This window comes from Varanus komodoensis, unplaced genomic scaffold (assembly GCF_004798865.1).
Source record: "Varanus komodoensis strain SLA01 unplaced genomic scaffold, ASM479886v1 scaffold5, whole genome shotgun sequence".
NCBI classification, from domain to species: domain Eukaryota; kingdom Metazoa; phylum Chordata; class Lepidosauria; order Squamata; family Varanidae; genus Varanus; species Varanus komodoensis.
In genome coordinates, this window is record NW_025336087.1 from 29657216 (window position 1) to 29673904 (window position 16689).

Consider the following 16689-nt stretch of genomic DNA (forward strand, 5'->3'; position numbering starts at 1 on the left):
GAGAATCCATACTGATTTTGCAGCTCTATTCCAAGGTTAGAACTTTTTGATAAGACTCTTACTCAGAATGTCTAGAAGTGCTAATAATCCCTTCACAAACACTTACTATGAAAAACAAAACCCTGAGAGAGTAATTTGCAAAACATGCATTACCATAGACTACCTCATTCATCCATTCATTCATTCATTCGATTTATTTGAAAGCCACCCTTAAGCATCATGCTCTTTTTACCTTTAACAATGTTCCAGTTCACATATCACAATAAACCATGCTGAAAATAAACCATGGTTGTTTGCTTGCTAACTCCTGACAGACTATCAGGCACTCTGCAGCTTGCTGTGGGTTGTTTCCTATCTGCTCCAGGCATGTATTCCATGGGCCTTTGCAGCACAACCTCAGCAGACTGCTCCAGTACTGTACTAAGGTGCTCAAACGCACTTATTAGTACAACAGAATATTTTTTATCTTGCGGGAGATTTGCACAAGGTTGCTAAAGCTCAGTAATCATTGCAAATAAGTGCAGCAGTCACTATACATTTGCAGAAATCTCTCCAAAGTTTTTTTTTAAGTTATATTTGCCCAAATCTTCCTGAGGAGGAAAAAGTGTCATTGTCTAGGGAGGTGATGGTGGATGGAGGCAAAAAGTATCACGAGAGTACGAGGAATGGCTGGGCTTTCTTCTTGCCAAGTAGCTGTGTAGACCTTTCCAATAAGTTATACATAAGCCACTGTGCTGGGTTTGTACATCTTGACAAGCTACTCTGAAAACAATTTACCCTGAACAACCCAACAATAAGCCATGGTTCTCAGAGTGACAATGCATTCATATCAGATGATGACAAGGAAATCCTGCCAGTTGTGGACATCACAACAAGCCTCCCTGAAACATACAAGGAGGACAAGCCACCATGGATTGTTGCGTTTTGCAAACCAGGTCAAAGTGGAGTTTAAAGAAATTAAGAAAAATGTATCCAAGTTGTCACCATCATAGCTCATTATTCTCAAGCAAAGACCTACCCCGAATGATTGGTAAAGACAATATCCACTTAAAAGAATGAAGGACACCCAGTTGTAGTTTTGATGAAGTGTGCCCAGTGCTATTTTCTTGCCTTGTGCGCAAGCATATTTTTCTCAGTACACATTAACAGAAACAAGGTCAATCATCAAAAGTTAGGAAGGAGGCCAAATAAGTTGCTATTTCAAAAATATTTAGGAAAGGCTGGGTGTGTTCAGTAATGATGCAGATCAAGACAGATTTCACTAAACAGCAACATTTGACTTGGCAGCTTTACAAGGCTAAATTCAGTCTGCAAAATGGTTATCTCTGCAGTTATGCTTTAAGCATTCTTTCTTAACTTTTTGTGTAAAACTAGAAAAAACCAATGCATATTATTCAGACAAAGGTATCTGTTCTAGCTTCTAGAGACCACTCATAAGTAAAAAGTTTTCTCAGTAGGACTGCCATTACTTGATTTTTTGGCCTGTCATAACTGCACTGAAGGTGAAACTACCACAAAGTCTATTCATGCCATCCTTCTATTTCACAAAAAGAAATTTGTAAGGGAGAGATGTGTATTGGCCACAAGGCCAGTTGTCATGTCATAAGCCACAGTGTGTTGTTTGTTCAATTGCTAACCCACATTAATTATGAGAGATAATCAGGTGTTCTACAGCCAGCCATGACTTGTTTCCCTCTTGGTCCTCCCACCCACTCCCATCACTTATCCCACAGTCCTTTGTAGCACAACTTCAACGTTACCTACCCCACTGCTCAAGCTAAAGGGCACAAAAGCACACTGAATTTTTAGAGAATATTTTTTCATCTTCAGGAAGATTTGTGTATATTTCAACTTCAGGGACACTTGCACAAATTGCTAAAGCACACTTAGTTAATTATAATCAAGCACAGACTTTACTGTGAATTTGCACACATTTTCCTGTCGTGTGTGCATGCACACGTGCGTGTGTGCGTGTGTGAACTACCTAGGGAAGCAACAAAGTAGAGGAGCAAACTGACAAGAGTCATTTCTCATACATGTAGTGCAGGGGGCTCAAACTCAACTTACCTGGGGGCCGCTGGAAGTAGAGTCTGGGGGAGGCTGGGCCGCACCAAGTATTCCACCACCACGGTGGTGGTGGGCCACTCATCCCGCGGCCGGCCCAGGCGCCGCCGGCGCTTTGAAGGCCGCAGGGCCCCTCCCCCATGCCCCGCCCATCCCAGCAATTGGCCCGCAGGCCGCGAGTTTGAGACCCCTGATGTAGTGGAAGAGAACTGCAAGCTAGCAAGGAAGGAAGGTAGATGGCACTAGCATGATTGAAAGAAGGAACTGTGTTTTTGCTATACTTGCTAGACAGTTCTGAGGCCCTTTTCAACAAGTGATGCATGAGCCACTCTGATGTTTTCATACATCATGACAAGACACTATAAAAGCAAACCACCCTAAACAACCAAACAGGCCATGGGTCCTTAGGGTGGCTTGTACATGGTCAACAAACAAGGCTGAAGAAGCCACATTTGGTTCAGATGTCACAACAACTGACCTTAGAACAAGCAAGGGTGAGAACTCACTGTGGGTTGTCATGTTGCGCAAACAAGGTCACTGAACAACACATTCCTTTCCCCCTTTAGCCCTTCCAGATTTGACTAGGTTCACATGATCATGAAGGGAAAATAAATCACAGAGACTTACTTTCCTTCCCCATGTGTGCCAGCTGTGAGCTGCCTAATTAGCCCAATTGTCCTCACTAGACACAGTATGTTATGACTGCCAAGCCTGGAAGAGTAGGTTGCTGAAGCAGTTTACAAACCATCCTGAAAACCATGGTTGCTGGGTGTTTTGTAAACCACCCCTGCAATCTACCCTTGCCAGATGGGATGCCGCACTCAGCAACAGCAACTGTGCTAATTAGGCAGTTCATGACTGGCACACAGGGGATGTGGCTTATTTTCCCTCCATGATTGTGTGAACCCAACCCTATGACTAATTCCTATGCTTTTCACTGGGCTAACACTACCTTCTATCCTGCACAGGGTGATCCTGCACCAACACTATTAGTAACTGCCTTTGGCCTATTAAATGACAACTGGGTACAGTAAAAAAGAAAAAGGAAAAAAGTTAGCATAAAGACTGGCATTTTATTAAAAGAAAAAACGATAGAATAATTTCACAAGCATTTGCAGTATGCATAAAACAACATCGTTTGCCAAACTTATCCCAGATGCTGGCACATGATGTGCTTCTAGGAAAGATGAGATTTTGAACAGTACTTAAATACCTTAAACACACATTGCTAAACTATTGCTTTAGTGAAATCACAAACAAGATTTATTCCAGACCTAAACCAAAACCCTATTCACACAAGTTTAGCAGACAGCAGCTTGTGTTCACATTACACAGAGTAATTGTGTACCAAGCATTTTTGCAACCAACATCTCAGCAAATGCAAATGTTGAAAAGTCTGATGTGGTATTCCAAGCATAACTCAGTTCCACACATGCCATCCCCAGCACAAGTTCACACTGTGACAAATGCCAGGACAATCATCTTAAGGCCCACTGCCTAGCAAGAGAATATCTTGAGAACCTCATGCCTTTTTCCTGCACGTAGCAATGCGAAGTTGTACACCTGTGCCTTTGACTGTACTGCTTCAACTGTAGGTGGACATTCTTGAGATAGAACTCTCCTCTAGACAAAAACATCTCTGCATATAGAAAAGCTCGAATCTCTCTTTTTGACACCTAGCCAAATCTTCTCCTAATCATGCTTGGAATGTTTTTCATGGATAAGAATTCTATCATGTGAGCCCACACCTGCAATATAAAGTGATACAATTACACTACAAGTTTACCACCTCATCTGATATTTGTGAGAACTAGTACCTAGCATCACCATTTTTCACACATTGACATGCTCTTGGAAGACAAAGGAAGAACCAATCACCACCTTTTCCATATACATCAAAGGCACTGATGGAAATGAGGGCATCCTTTGGACCCCAGATTATTAGACACGTGAGTTATATCAATATACCCACAGCACATAAGACATCTTGCAAAAGCCCACCCCCTAGTAAGCCTCCGTATGTGCAGAAGTGTGCAGATTTGCTGGACGCAAAAGGGATAAAATTAAAAATAATCAAACCAAATAGTTGAGAAAAGATGCATTATCATACAATTTTTATATGGTCACATGCATACCACAGAAGAGAGGAAAAACAAAGTGCTTCTATAACTATAAAAATATTTCTGTCATCACCTTCTACAATAATTCAACATCTTCACATGAAACCCTCTCAAGAAGTGAAGAAGTAGGCATGCTAGATTCGTTGTCTCTCCTACTATATGCTGTCACATCTGAATCTTGATTTCCCACCTCGCATTCTACATTCAAGACTACCATTTTCAATGCAATAATTAGAGTGCACATTCCAAACCCTGTTGTTTGCATAACAGTTGTTTTCTGACAACACTAACACCCTCTGTGTTGGCTAGTGGTCTCTCACATCACAGCCTGTTAGTCACACTTCACTGCCTTTTGCCACATCTGAGTGTCTTTCAGCTTCTTCTGGTCAGAAGTGAGCTAGCCTCTCTTCTGCTCTGTTCCTGCCACTCACCCTTCTTCTCTCCAACCCTTCAGTTTATGGCCACACCTAAAGAGTGGATGATGTATAGCAACTCCTGGCATGTCAGTCGAACAAACTCTGGGAACACAGATAAGTTGGGTGTGGCTCCCCAAAGGTACTAAATCTCTGTGACCACTGCTGCAGTTGTCTCAGCTGCACCACAACGGCAGCTATACTATATCCAATAAGTCCATAAATCTGCCATAAAAGAACAACATGATACTATGAAGGTTGCCACTTCATTGTTGTTTCCTACATAATTGCTGTTTGGCTATAGCTTTCAACATTTCTGAGTTCCCATTTCCTGCACAGAAATACAGCCAATAATAAATCCTTCACCCTGCAAGTTAATATAAGACCATATCATAATAATTTGGTTGTTGGTAGCCTGGATATGGTCTGCAATTTTTAATGAGAAAAAGTTTAAAGTAGTTTATTTTACAGAAGACACTATGTACAGTTCATATTTGCCACTTCTATAACAAAAGTCCAGATTAGGCATGCAAAAAGAAAATAACCAATTTAGAGAATACAATTCTTACACAGGTTTTCTGCTTGCATTAGGAAATTACCATTCAACAACACCAGTATAACAGCCCCATCTAACAACATTATTACTCAAACCTCAGGGTGACCAGGAGGTAACTTCATTTAAAAATTAATGGGTTTCTGTCGTGCTGTCATGGCTGTTTCATTAATTTAGTTAGATGCACCCTGGGAAAATAAAGTGTCTCAATACTTATTCATTACATAGTTATTCCTCTGAGATTTCAAAATTGCTGGTCTCATCTGTAAAGATGCAGGAAAAATTAGTAATCTATTTCATGTAATGACAGCCATTTTAAAGGGTGGCTAATTTATAAAAAGATTTGTGAGATCTTTTGTTCCTTTCAGTCTTTTCCAAATGAACACCAGAAATATGGAGAGAGCTGATACCATATCCAATATGTATAGAAATACATTAAACACTCATAATACTTATCAGCAAGTCAAAATTATAAACACTTTTTAAAAAGAAAGACTCTTTTCCATTCCTTATCATGGAACAGAGCAGATAAAAACTTTGTATTTCTCACTCATGGTGACACAGCTCACAAATGGATACTTGTACCAACCCAAAAGGCAGCCTGTGCCTGCTGAGATGTTACTACAGACCACTAACTGGACTTCCAAGGAAAAATGGTTCTGACTATTGAACTGAAAATCCTGATTATGTTGTACGCTAGTGGAAGGGAATGCTAATATACAAGAGGGGAAGAACTACTATTTCTACTTACAATAATAACTCCCTTTTAAGAGCTACTTGCTGGCCACACCAGAGGGATTTGCCAGTGATGGTACTACCGGAGCCTATCCAAAGAGAGAGAAAGCCGATATTGTATAGACGCAGGGTCACACCTGAGCTGAGAATGGCATGGGGCAGAGTGAGAACTCTCTCCAGATAATGGTCCAGTTGCAAGAAGACTCTGACCCAGCCCATTTATATCAGCATGTCTCTTTTTCAATAACGTCTAATTTCCAATTAAATTCAACACTTACAATTCCCTGAAAGTTAATCCACAAACCTCTAACAAACACAAGACTTATTTAACTAAACCCTTTTTAACATACAGATAGGCTTTTCTCAAGGACAAACTAGCTTTTCTGGAATGTAGGGCCTAGCAACTAGCAATATGACTAGTGAAAGTAAAGGGAAATCGTGCTAGAAGTAAATGTCACAGACATAACATGGCCTTGGAAACATAAGTGGGGGAAGCACAGAAGCTACAGAAATGATACAAAGCCCTTCCATGGGCACAAATCCCTATGGCTGGCTGGCTGGTTGCCTTCAGGAAACTTCAACTGCAAGGGCTAATTAAATCCTAGCCAGCCAGTTCCCAAAAGCAATAATATCAGAAATGTTACACTCAGGACTGACCACTTCCTATGCTTGCTTTATTATATGCTGCCTCTTTTTCTTATCCTGCCTTGGAGGTAGCATTATTTCCTTTCCCAATCCCCCATAATGGGGAGGAAATGCAAATCCTAGTTTACAGGCAACTGTTACATGAAAAAGAATCTCAAGACACAAGAACACAGCGACAGCCTTCCAGCATGAAGCTGGAATCACCTGTGCACACAAGTACTTAAGCATTAACACTTCTCAAATCAGCATCTCTGGAGAGAAACACAAAAAGCCTTACTTTCATTGTGGTCAAGGCAGTTGTATTAACTCTGTGATCTTCAGCATGCTTACCAAGAAGCAAGTTCCATAGAAATCTGTAGATCAAGGTTTCCTTTATACACAAAGGAGAACAGCTTCTCTATCAGGCAGTATTAGAAAGTAAGGGCTCCATAATCAAACAAATAAAAGAGGCTACATTACTTCCAAGTATCTATCCCCAAGAAGGAACTAAAAATATTAGGCAACAACTCATGATTGGTGTTATTAAAATTCTTATTATGATGTTGTGACATTAACCATCATGTGAAACCTGAGATTAAACTGCTTCAATCATGAACTGCACGATTTATTAACATATGTAAGATTTAGATAAAATAACACTGTTTATAAAATAGTGATATTCCTGCAATTAACTACCAACTTGTACACTATTTGTAAAGTATGCAAGGTTAATGGCAACCTGTTACTTAATTTCTCCTTCTTCCACCTCTCAGATTTCTATTATGCTGCAGGGATGTTGTCTCTATTCTGACTTTTCAGTATGACATGTTCACTAGACTTTAACCCCCAGGTAAGAATTAAAAATAAATCACTGCATTCTTTTATACTCTGATGTAAATTCGCTTTAGTAGAACTCATTACAATATATATAACTATGCCATCACATTCAAAATGCAAACAAAGCAACAGAAAAAAAGCATAAAGCAAGTTCCAATCAAAATCACCTTGTTATCTTGCCTATCTTAATGTTGATTCTCTGGGCCAGTGATTCTGCCAATTCCTTTAAGTATTGGGCCAGTTCAACACAGCATCCCTATGCATGCTGGTTGCAGCTTGTCATGATGTCTGAACCCAGCAAGGGGGGCTGGCCCAGGTGGTTAACAAACCACCCAGCACACCTAGGACAAGCCTTAAGTTCTGAGTAATTTGCTAACCACGCCAGCCACCCATGCACCATCACCAGGTTCAGACATCACAAGCTTTGCCCAGCAAGGCTAATTAGGTAAACTGGGCAGCATGTAGCCAGCAAGCATGGATTGGTTAACAACAGCATTTGCTAGTGAAATATAGCTGTAGCTAAAGGCATAGCTACATTACAATATGGGCAACCAGAATGAGTCTTTGCATATTTATTTGAAAGTTCTATCCCATCACATTCATCAGGACTTATTTTGAGGTAAACATGCAGCCTTAAATTAAGGGAATCTACAAAACTGAAGTGCCACAAAGGGATAAGAATCTTCAACAGAGAATTATATGTACCTCACCAAACTACAATTCACAAGATCCTTTAAGGAGAAGTGAAGACAATAAATGTGATATGATGGCAAAAATCCAAAGGTAAGTTAAGTAATATATATTAGTATTTGTATCTTCCCTTTTTCCCTGCAAGCAACCCAAGAGTTTACATAATCCTTCTCCTCCATGCCTCCTTTCATTTTCACAGCAAGCCGATGAGGTAGGCTAGACTGGCCCAAAACCACCCAGTGAACATGTCAAGAGGGGACTAGAACCCCACTCCAAGTATTACGTTACACTGGTTCTCCATATATAATCAATGAACTTATGCTACAATCCTATGCACACTTACCTGGAAGTAAGCCCCATTCAAATAGGCCTTAGTTCTGAGTAAACATGCAAAGGATTGCACTTTTGATGTTGTGTCGGATTATGATCCAAATTTACATTTAACTTCATTAAATGTAGCAAAAAGAAAAAACCTCTGTTTTTAGTATGTGTGAGAGCACCCAAGACATCCTGGCAAAATTCCAAATGTGCCTATCAGCTCAAAAAGATTGGAACTGGTTAAGCAAACCCATTTCTGATATTGGAATAGTAAGTGTAGCCTATCCTACAGGGTAGGTTAAAGGATATCTAAAGGTGCAATCCTATGTACCTTTTTAGACAGGAAAAAAGACTTACAGTTCCCGATATTCCACAGCTAGCATATATTATATGACAATAAATCCAGATTTCCTACAAAGTATGCACTCAAGAAGAAGGTACAACCAATTATATTAGCTGACAGGTTTATCTGTATGATCCACTTGCTTGTAAACATGCATTGGCCATATTCACATAATACATTTTTAAGCATGCACACAAATAATCTTAAGATGTACTCCAGAAAGCATAATGCATGAAGTGGCCCTTAGGTGCAGCTAATTTCCATTGCACTGCACATCAAGGATTGGAAATTACAAATTAGCCCAGAGCCATTTAGGTTTTTATCCTAATCCTATGTATTTTGAATTAAATCCCATTGAAATTAATAAGACTAATTTCCTAAGAGGATGGGGATGTTAAGTCTTTCTATTTTACTAAAAATCAAAACGTTTTCCAACTGCCACAAATAGTGGAACTACACTCATGATTAATTTCTCATAGAGTTAAGAAATGAAAGAAATACTTGCTATAGACATTTTTGTGCATATCTGGTTGCTTCTAACAAAGGTATTGCCAGATGATGGATTTTGGATTACTATTTTTTATGGACCAGCATGGCTTACTTTGTTTTATCTGCTACAGACAGATATCTCTAGCTGAACAACTTCATTGTTATCAACGTGTAATCCTTTTTCTACTCTTAAAGCCAGCATTTGCATTATAACGCATGAGTCATTATAGTATGTTATAGACCAACTAGTTGAGCCAAAAGAAGGCAATATAGATAGATATTTGGGACTCTAACAGTGGAATCTTATGCATGTCTAGTCAGAAGTAAGTCCCAATGAGTTGAATGGGATTTATTCCCTTGTAAGTGTGCTAAGGATTACAGACTTCAAAAATCACTCTCACTTCCCTGCAGAAATAGTCTCATTTTTAAAAGTTTAAAATGCCAAGCGCAAAGATTCATTATGGAATAAATCTGGCTCTGTCGGTGTTCTTTTCTACAGAATACATAGCAGGTATTTGAAGCACATACATCTTTTAGAAATATAGAAATCAGAGTCAAAATTCTAGTGGAGACACTCAAGATTCCTCTGCCATGTTGGACTGAAGCCAGTGGGGCAGAAGAAGTGTCAACGGGGATAGTCACCCTGCCTGGTGATGTTCTCCACTCTGCTCCCCTTCTCACTGACTGGAAAGTCCCCTTTCCTCCTCCTTCTTGGTCACTTTTTCAAGCCCTGAAGGCAGTCAGTGCAGCTCTTTCCATACTGGCTGTGAGGGGGTGGGGAGGGAGATTAGAGAGTTGTCTCCAACCTCCAACCTCAGTCATACAATCCATAGGACAATCTCCCAAGTACCTAGCTCTCTAAATAAAAGATGCATTTCTCCTTAAGCAGAAATACTGGCTTAATCCTATATGGATAGTATCAGACTAAGTCCTGCAATTTCCCATTTACAGAACTAGTGCTTATAGATAGTGTATACATAAACCTAAATGAATTATTTATAAGCAACCAGTCATTCATAATTTTACACACAAGAACTATTTTCTAAAATGGGGACATAATTGTTCCATAGCTTAGTAGAAGAACATATGTTTTACATGAAGAAAGTTGCAGGTTCGATCCCTTGTATTTCCAGCTGGAAAAATTCCTGGCTGAAACTCTGGAGAGTTGCTTAGAGTCAGTGCTGACAATACTGGGTTTGCTGGAGCAACAGTGTGACTCAGGAACATGCATCTTCTTGTGTTTCTATGTCCATCTTGACATGCAAGGAACATGGCAGCAAATTTAAAGCTGTTCTTGAAATCAAATATTAAATTAAAATATTCTTGAAAGGGGCCAGATTATATTTCCAGTGCCTAACAAACTCTGCACCCTATGCAGATGAATACTTGATACCTTTTAAGAACATGCTTGTTATGAAAGCCCGGAGTATAATTTTATTATATATTGAGTGTATCTCTGCTGGCTGTGTATATTTTAAAAGTGCTTTATTTTCAAACATAATACAGGGATACTCAGCAATCATAGGGCTTGCAACTCCTGAAAATTATAGTTCAAAGTAAACTATATAAAAATCAAAGAAGACATCTTACCTCACTAACATTAAAAGTTCTATAATGAAGTTCCTCAAATTTTATGTGCTTCTCCTTATTCTCTTTTATTTAATCTTAAAAATATAACATACTTTACATAGATGACACATTATTCAAATCGCAAAATAATTGCTACATCTATCTAGCAATTGCTAAAAAATCTATCATCCACTTTCAACCCACTTTCATCCATTGGTTTCTCATTTCTTACTATTACAAATTCTTCCTGGATAATGAAATCCGATGCACAGTTAAATGCCACTTGACGTGTCCATTTCCCAGCAATTAGAAGAGTCTGTTGTGATAAGCACTCTCTCAGAACAGTGTGTTTCCATGCATATTTGCCCCCCATTGCTCAACTCCACACAAAGCATTTCAGCACTATTGACAAGTGCTTGGGTAACCCTAGTGAAAACAGAACTGGCTGGGCTTACCTTTATTCCCTGCTGCTGGGTGGTTAAGGTCAATTTGGATTCATCCAGAAGCAGAACTTCACAATAAAATTCCTCTGGGACTGCACAGAAACAGCCCATGGCTGTTTCAGTCCTTTGATGTCAAGAGGGCAAATGAGAATAAGAGATGAAGGCAACTTGAAGCCCAGGAATGGGGAGAAGCAGAGTAATTCAGTCTTGGCGAGCAATAAATTATTTGGCTCAGCAAGCCAGATCGAAGATGTAGAAGAAAGCAAGTTTTTCTTTGCCCCTGTGAAGCTGAGGCTGCAGCTTGCTCATAAGGTGAACCAACTAAGCACTAATGGGAAATCATGCTTAGATGTTCTGCAGAAAAGCAAACCAATGTTCTTGCTGCCCTGTGAGTGAGGAGAGGGAAAAAATACATCGGTTGCCAGACGTTAGAAAGAGAGATTCGTGAATACCATGATATTAAAGACTGTACAGGTAAGCCCAGTATGAAGTCCGCCGCTCAGCCCCATGGATTTCTTTGTCCGCTGTTCAGCCATGACAAAACACTGACCTTCCGAGCACAGGAGCCCTACGGGAAAGTGGCTAGCTAGACACCCCACTGCAGCCAGCAATTGGAAGAATCCGGCACCACAAGCAGAAACGGAACCTCAGCCAAGGCCTACTAGTGAGCCGGCACTTCAGCCCGTTCCTTCTGCCCAGAACAACTTGGGAAAGTAGCATGTGCCAGCCGGGGGGGAGGGGGCTCCCAGCTCCTCCTCCTCTGCACACCGCCGGCTGCCACGGTGTGGCTCGCCCAAGCCGTGCTCCTCGGATTAATGATTATCCACGTCCCTCTCCCCTCCCTTCCCCCGGGGACTGCTCTTTTGTGTGACGGGAGAAGAGGAAGGAGCCGTCCCTGCCTCCCACCGACGCATACGACCCCCCCCAGCCCTCTGCCACGAGAGTTGGAAGAGAGGCTCCTTGGTTACCTGCGGTGGGCGACGAAAGCGAGCCTCGGAAATGCCTGGGAACCGCTCCTGTCAGGGCGTGGGGCGGCGAGCTCGCGGCGCCGGGTGACGCTGGGCGAGAGCGGCGGCTTGCGCTCCCCCGCCAGGCGCAGCGTGCCTTCCTTCCTCGGCCGGCCCTCTCGCTCGCGGGGCGCCGAAATTTCTGGGCGGCTCCTCGCTTCACGCCAGGCCAGGCCACTCAGGCATGCCTTCCCATCGTGGGAACGGCGAGGAATTCTTCAGGTATTCCCCTCGACGCCCAACTCCGTTGGCCAAAGTTCCCTGCGAAGACGCTCGCAAAGAGCGAGCCGGGCGCCAAGCGCACCAGACGCGACACCTGCCCCGGCGGAGGCGCCGCCGCTCAATTTCTCGCCCCGCAGCCGAGCAGCCAAGAGAGGAGCGCTGCCTCCTTGTTGCCCGACTCTCTCACGCTGCTCCTACAACGAGGCTCTGCTTCCTGGTCCGCCTTCAGCGGCATGTCCGAGGAGCGAAGCAGCTTTTAAGCTCCAAGAGGACCCGAAGCAGCGCCGTGGCGAGCGACAGCTGCTGCTGCTGCTGCTGCTGCTGCTGCTGCGCCCTGTCCTCAGGGCGGGCAGGTCGGAGCGGCCAGGGAGCCAAGGCTTCGCTAAGCTGGCGTTGCCGCGGCGGCGTCTATCTCCTCCGCGACGAGGCAGCTTCCTTGCTGCTGCTGGCGGTAGCCCGCCGCTTGGCACCTCCGCGGTGCTACCGGTTTCCTGGTCGGTTGCGGAGCGAGCCGACGTTGTTGTCTCCTTGCCTTGGCCCTTCTGCTCCTGCCAACCTTTCACCTCCGCCTGCCCTGGCGGCGGCCGCGGCACCGGTCGGGGAGGTGGCGCAGCTGCACCGAGGCAGCAGTGACCCCTGCCGGGCGATTCCGGGCAAAAGGACTTTGGGTATCGAGCGGAGAGAGCAGGAGAGCGCCTGCTTGTTGGGGCGGGCGCAGGGGGGCAGCGGTCGCCGCTGCCTGGGTGCGTTTAACGCACGAGGTGGCTCGCCTGCAAACGTTCTGTGCAGAGGCAGACGCTTCTCAGGAAGCGTTGTCTTGAGACAGGGAGACTTAATAATCACATTCGCTCCCTCGAGGAATTTAAAGGCTTCTTCCTGAGGTTTCCCATCAAAGGTGTTGTTATGCAGCCGACTAATTAATCGTTAGTCAGTTGCATAATATTTGGAAGAATGCATTTGAATGGACGCAGTCCTCCAGGTCAAGGTGCAGAACCGCGGGTTCCAAGGGCTGAGATCAGGGTCTCTGGAGTTCGCTAGAGGGTCATGGCCCCACTCTTTCCCTCGACCACCACTCATTGGGTGGCTTCCAGGTTTCTATGTGGTTCCCCCACACCGCTCTCCTAAAAGCTTAGTAACCGGCAGTACAATATGCGGGGGGGGGGGTGGCGGGGGGGAGATCAGTTCTTGGGTTCAGTCCTCTTTTGTCCCACACACCAACTGAATACAGAACGTTTTTGTATATGGTCCTTAGGCTAAAGAAGTTCCCCACCCGTATCCTAGGGCTTTCTCCTATGGAAATGAATGGCATCTCTTATCAGTATTTCATTTTTAGGAGAAATTCAAGCAGATACTTAACTTTCTCCTACTGAAACCAATTGTGTCTTCATAATATTTTGTTTGCATGCATTGGATAGTGCTACCTTAGACTGCAATCCTGTTAAGGACTTATTTTTACAACCTGATGTCCTCCAGATGTGCTGAATTATAGCTCCCATCATCTCATGCCTACATTGGATTCCTGTGCTTTCAGACAAAGCCATTCAAACATCCCCTAGTATACGGTACTGTCTTATTTGAAACTGCACTCTTAGATATAAGTCAACACCACTCAGGCCACTGGTCAGTTCTTTCTTCCATGATACAGGTTCTGAAATGTGCTGAAATAAATACCTTTCAGTTTAGCAGTCCTGAATCTACTACAACTTACAAATCTAGGGTTTGTTTTGTTTTGTTAGCAAAACCAGACCTTAGCAAGGAAGGAGAACAATCAATTGTCCTCTTCTTTATGAAGGACATTATTTTCAATATTTTCATTGGTGTAATTGTTCTGGAAGTAATAAGATTCAGTGTAAGCCTTTCTAGTGCCTGTACGCATTGCAAAGATGACAACTTATGTGGAGAGATTCTCCATAGTGATTTCACTGGATATGATTATCCAGTGAATTGGACAAACTCATGAATGACAGGGCCAGCAGTATTTACTAGTCCCTCTGGCCATATGCTATGGATACCAGTTTCTGGGAAATGTGGGCAGGTGAGTGCTGTTGCACTCATGTCCTACCTATCAGCTCCCATGGGCCACTGTGGGAACAGAAGAGATGGACTAGATGGACCTTTGGCCTGATCCAATCTGCCTTATTGAGTGTTTTTATCAGGAAATCATCTGCATCTCACTAAACTTTACATGGTGTCCAGACTGTCACATGTCACTTGTAACTCTCCTGTGTTTTTCTTCCACTTCTGCTACCCCATACTGAAAAAAATGTTGAGGAGGAGGAGGAAAAGACAGAATTGCTGTACAGAATGTCTTCAGACTGGTAGCACAAGGAACCCACCATGTGGTTACGTCAATTCATATTTTTCACAGGAACCCAGCCATGTTAAAAACTGGCAACAGAGACTACTGCAATGGCAAAGGAGAGATCACTTTATTGGCAAAGGGACTGTGCACAGCTATACATGGTTATTGTTATTTGTACAAGGAGCAGAAGATTGGTGGAAAATTCAAGACAAAAGGAAGTACTTCTTTAATTGTTTTATAGACTACAGTATGGAATACAAAAAGCAGTGATAGTAAGCAAATTGGATCCCTTTAAAACGCAATTACACAAAGTCTTGGAAGATAAGATTCCCAATAGCTACTAGTCATGATGCTACCTCCAGTATCAGTATCTATGTACATACATAGAATGTATGGCCTATATATACCAGTTTCTAGGGGAAATGAATAGTGGAGGTGCTGTTGTACTCATGTCGTACTTGTGAAGTTTCTGCAGGCAGCTGTGTGAGCAGAATGCCAGTCAAGAGGAACCGTTTGTCTGATCCAGCATGGTTTTTCTTACATCCTTATGTCATTTGACAATAGTTGCACTTCTCAAAACCTGTGCAGACAAATTTCACAATATACCTGTGCATAAGTCTTTCAAGTACTTGAATCCCAGATCTAAACAATTTAAGGCCCAAATACTCAAAACAGGATCTTGTTCCATATGGCATGCCCATTCTTAAGGTTCTCTTCTAAGGTCCTTTCTGTATGCCATCTGTATCACAAGATATCCTGATGGCCACCAATGTGGGTAGCTTTAACAGCAGGTTAAACAAGTTCATATGGCTATATAGTACTGCTAATATTAGCAGCAATGTACTCCAGATACCCATTGCTGTGGAACACAAGTGGGAGGGTGCTATTGCATTCATGATATGCTTATGGGTTGGGCACAGGCATGTGCTTGCACAGTGCAGGAAAAGGCAATTGGAGCAGGTTCAATGAAGCTCACTCCTAAGTAAGTAGGCAAAGGATAGCTTGCTTAGCTGTATGTTCTAATAAGCAGAATGCAGGTTTCTGTGTTTAGAAACTGTTGAGCAACAATAAGTGCATATCTTGCACTTCCATGAGCACAACTGGTTTGGCCCACACATGGCTAATGAGACATAAGTTCAGAATTATGCTGCCCTGTATCAGCATGTCATCACCTGTCCATATACAATGCTTTTCTTACAGAGCTCTCCAAGATACTTGCATTTCTCAATGGGAGTGGCTGTGTAGATGGTACCTAACAGGCCACTGGAACTAATTTGTTGCCTCACCTTACCCCCAAGGAGGAAAAGAAAAAGGTAAAAGAGCATGCATAGTTTCAACGTGCTGCTTTTACAATGAACTTTATTCTCTGAATGCATCAGAAGGAGTGTACTTTCTTCTACCTGAAGGCAATCTACAGTCCACAACATTTTTGGATGTATAAATTATGCATAGAATAAACACGATAGTTTTGAACTACTGAATAGAAATAACAGGTTAGGCATTCATACCTTATGGCTTCTTACAAGCTTTTTGAAACTTCCTACAATATTTTCTTAAGCCTCCATCACCTTTACCGATCATGCTTTCTGCCTGTGTCCAACTCATACCTTCCTGGACATGCTGAGCAATTGTTTTGATATGGTACAGTTTTATTATTGCAGAGAAGAGGTAACTAACTAGCTCAGTGGCAATTGGTGGTGTTGGGTAGCTGTGATCAATGGGTCTGATCTAGGAGCAAAGTACAGGTGCATAGAATCAGTCTCCTTGGTTTACAATAGTAAAAGAATTCCATTTTAAAGATGTTTTAACCTAACAGAAGGTTGTGTCCACTGTTAAAGGACCCACTAAAGATACTTAAGGTACATCCATTGAAGTCAATCGGATTTCAGTTAGACTAACATTGGATACAACTGACAGAAAAACCTAGCAAGACATAATAGCTGAAAGTTAACATATGAGA

The 16689-nt window shown here is 42.4% G+C and overlaps 1 protein-coding gene across 1 annotated transcript in view; it reads right to left on the minus strand.

The window, feature by feature from the left end:
- Positions 1-12567, minus strand: part of EPB41L4A (erythrocyte membrane protein band 4.1 like 4A) — a 109008-nt gene extending 96441 nt beyond the window's left edge. The window contains exons 1-2 of the mRNA XM_044446297.1: positions 12167-12567; positions 11211-11584 (exon numbers count right to left, since the gene is read on the minus strand). Coding sequence (XP_044302232.1) covers positions 11211-11309 — 99 coding nt within the window. The 5' untranslated portion in view covers positions 11310-11584; positions 12167-12567. The remainder of the gene's footprint in view (positions 1-11210; positions 11585-12166) is intronic.
- Positions 12568-16689: the final 4122 nt, after the last annotated feature.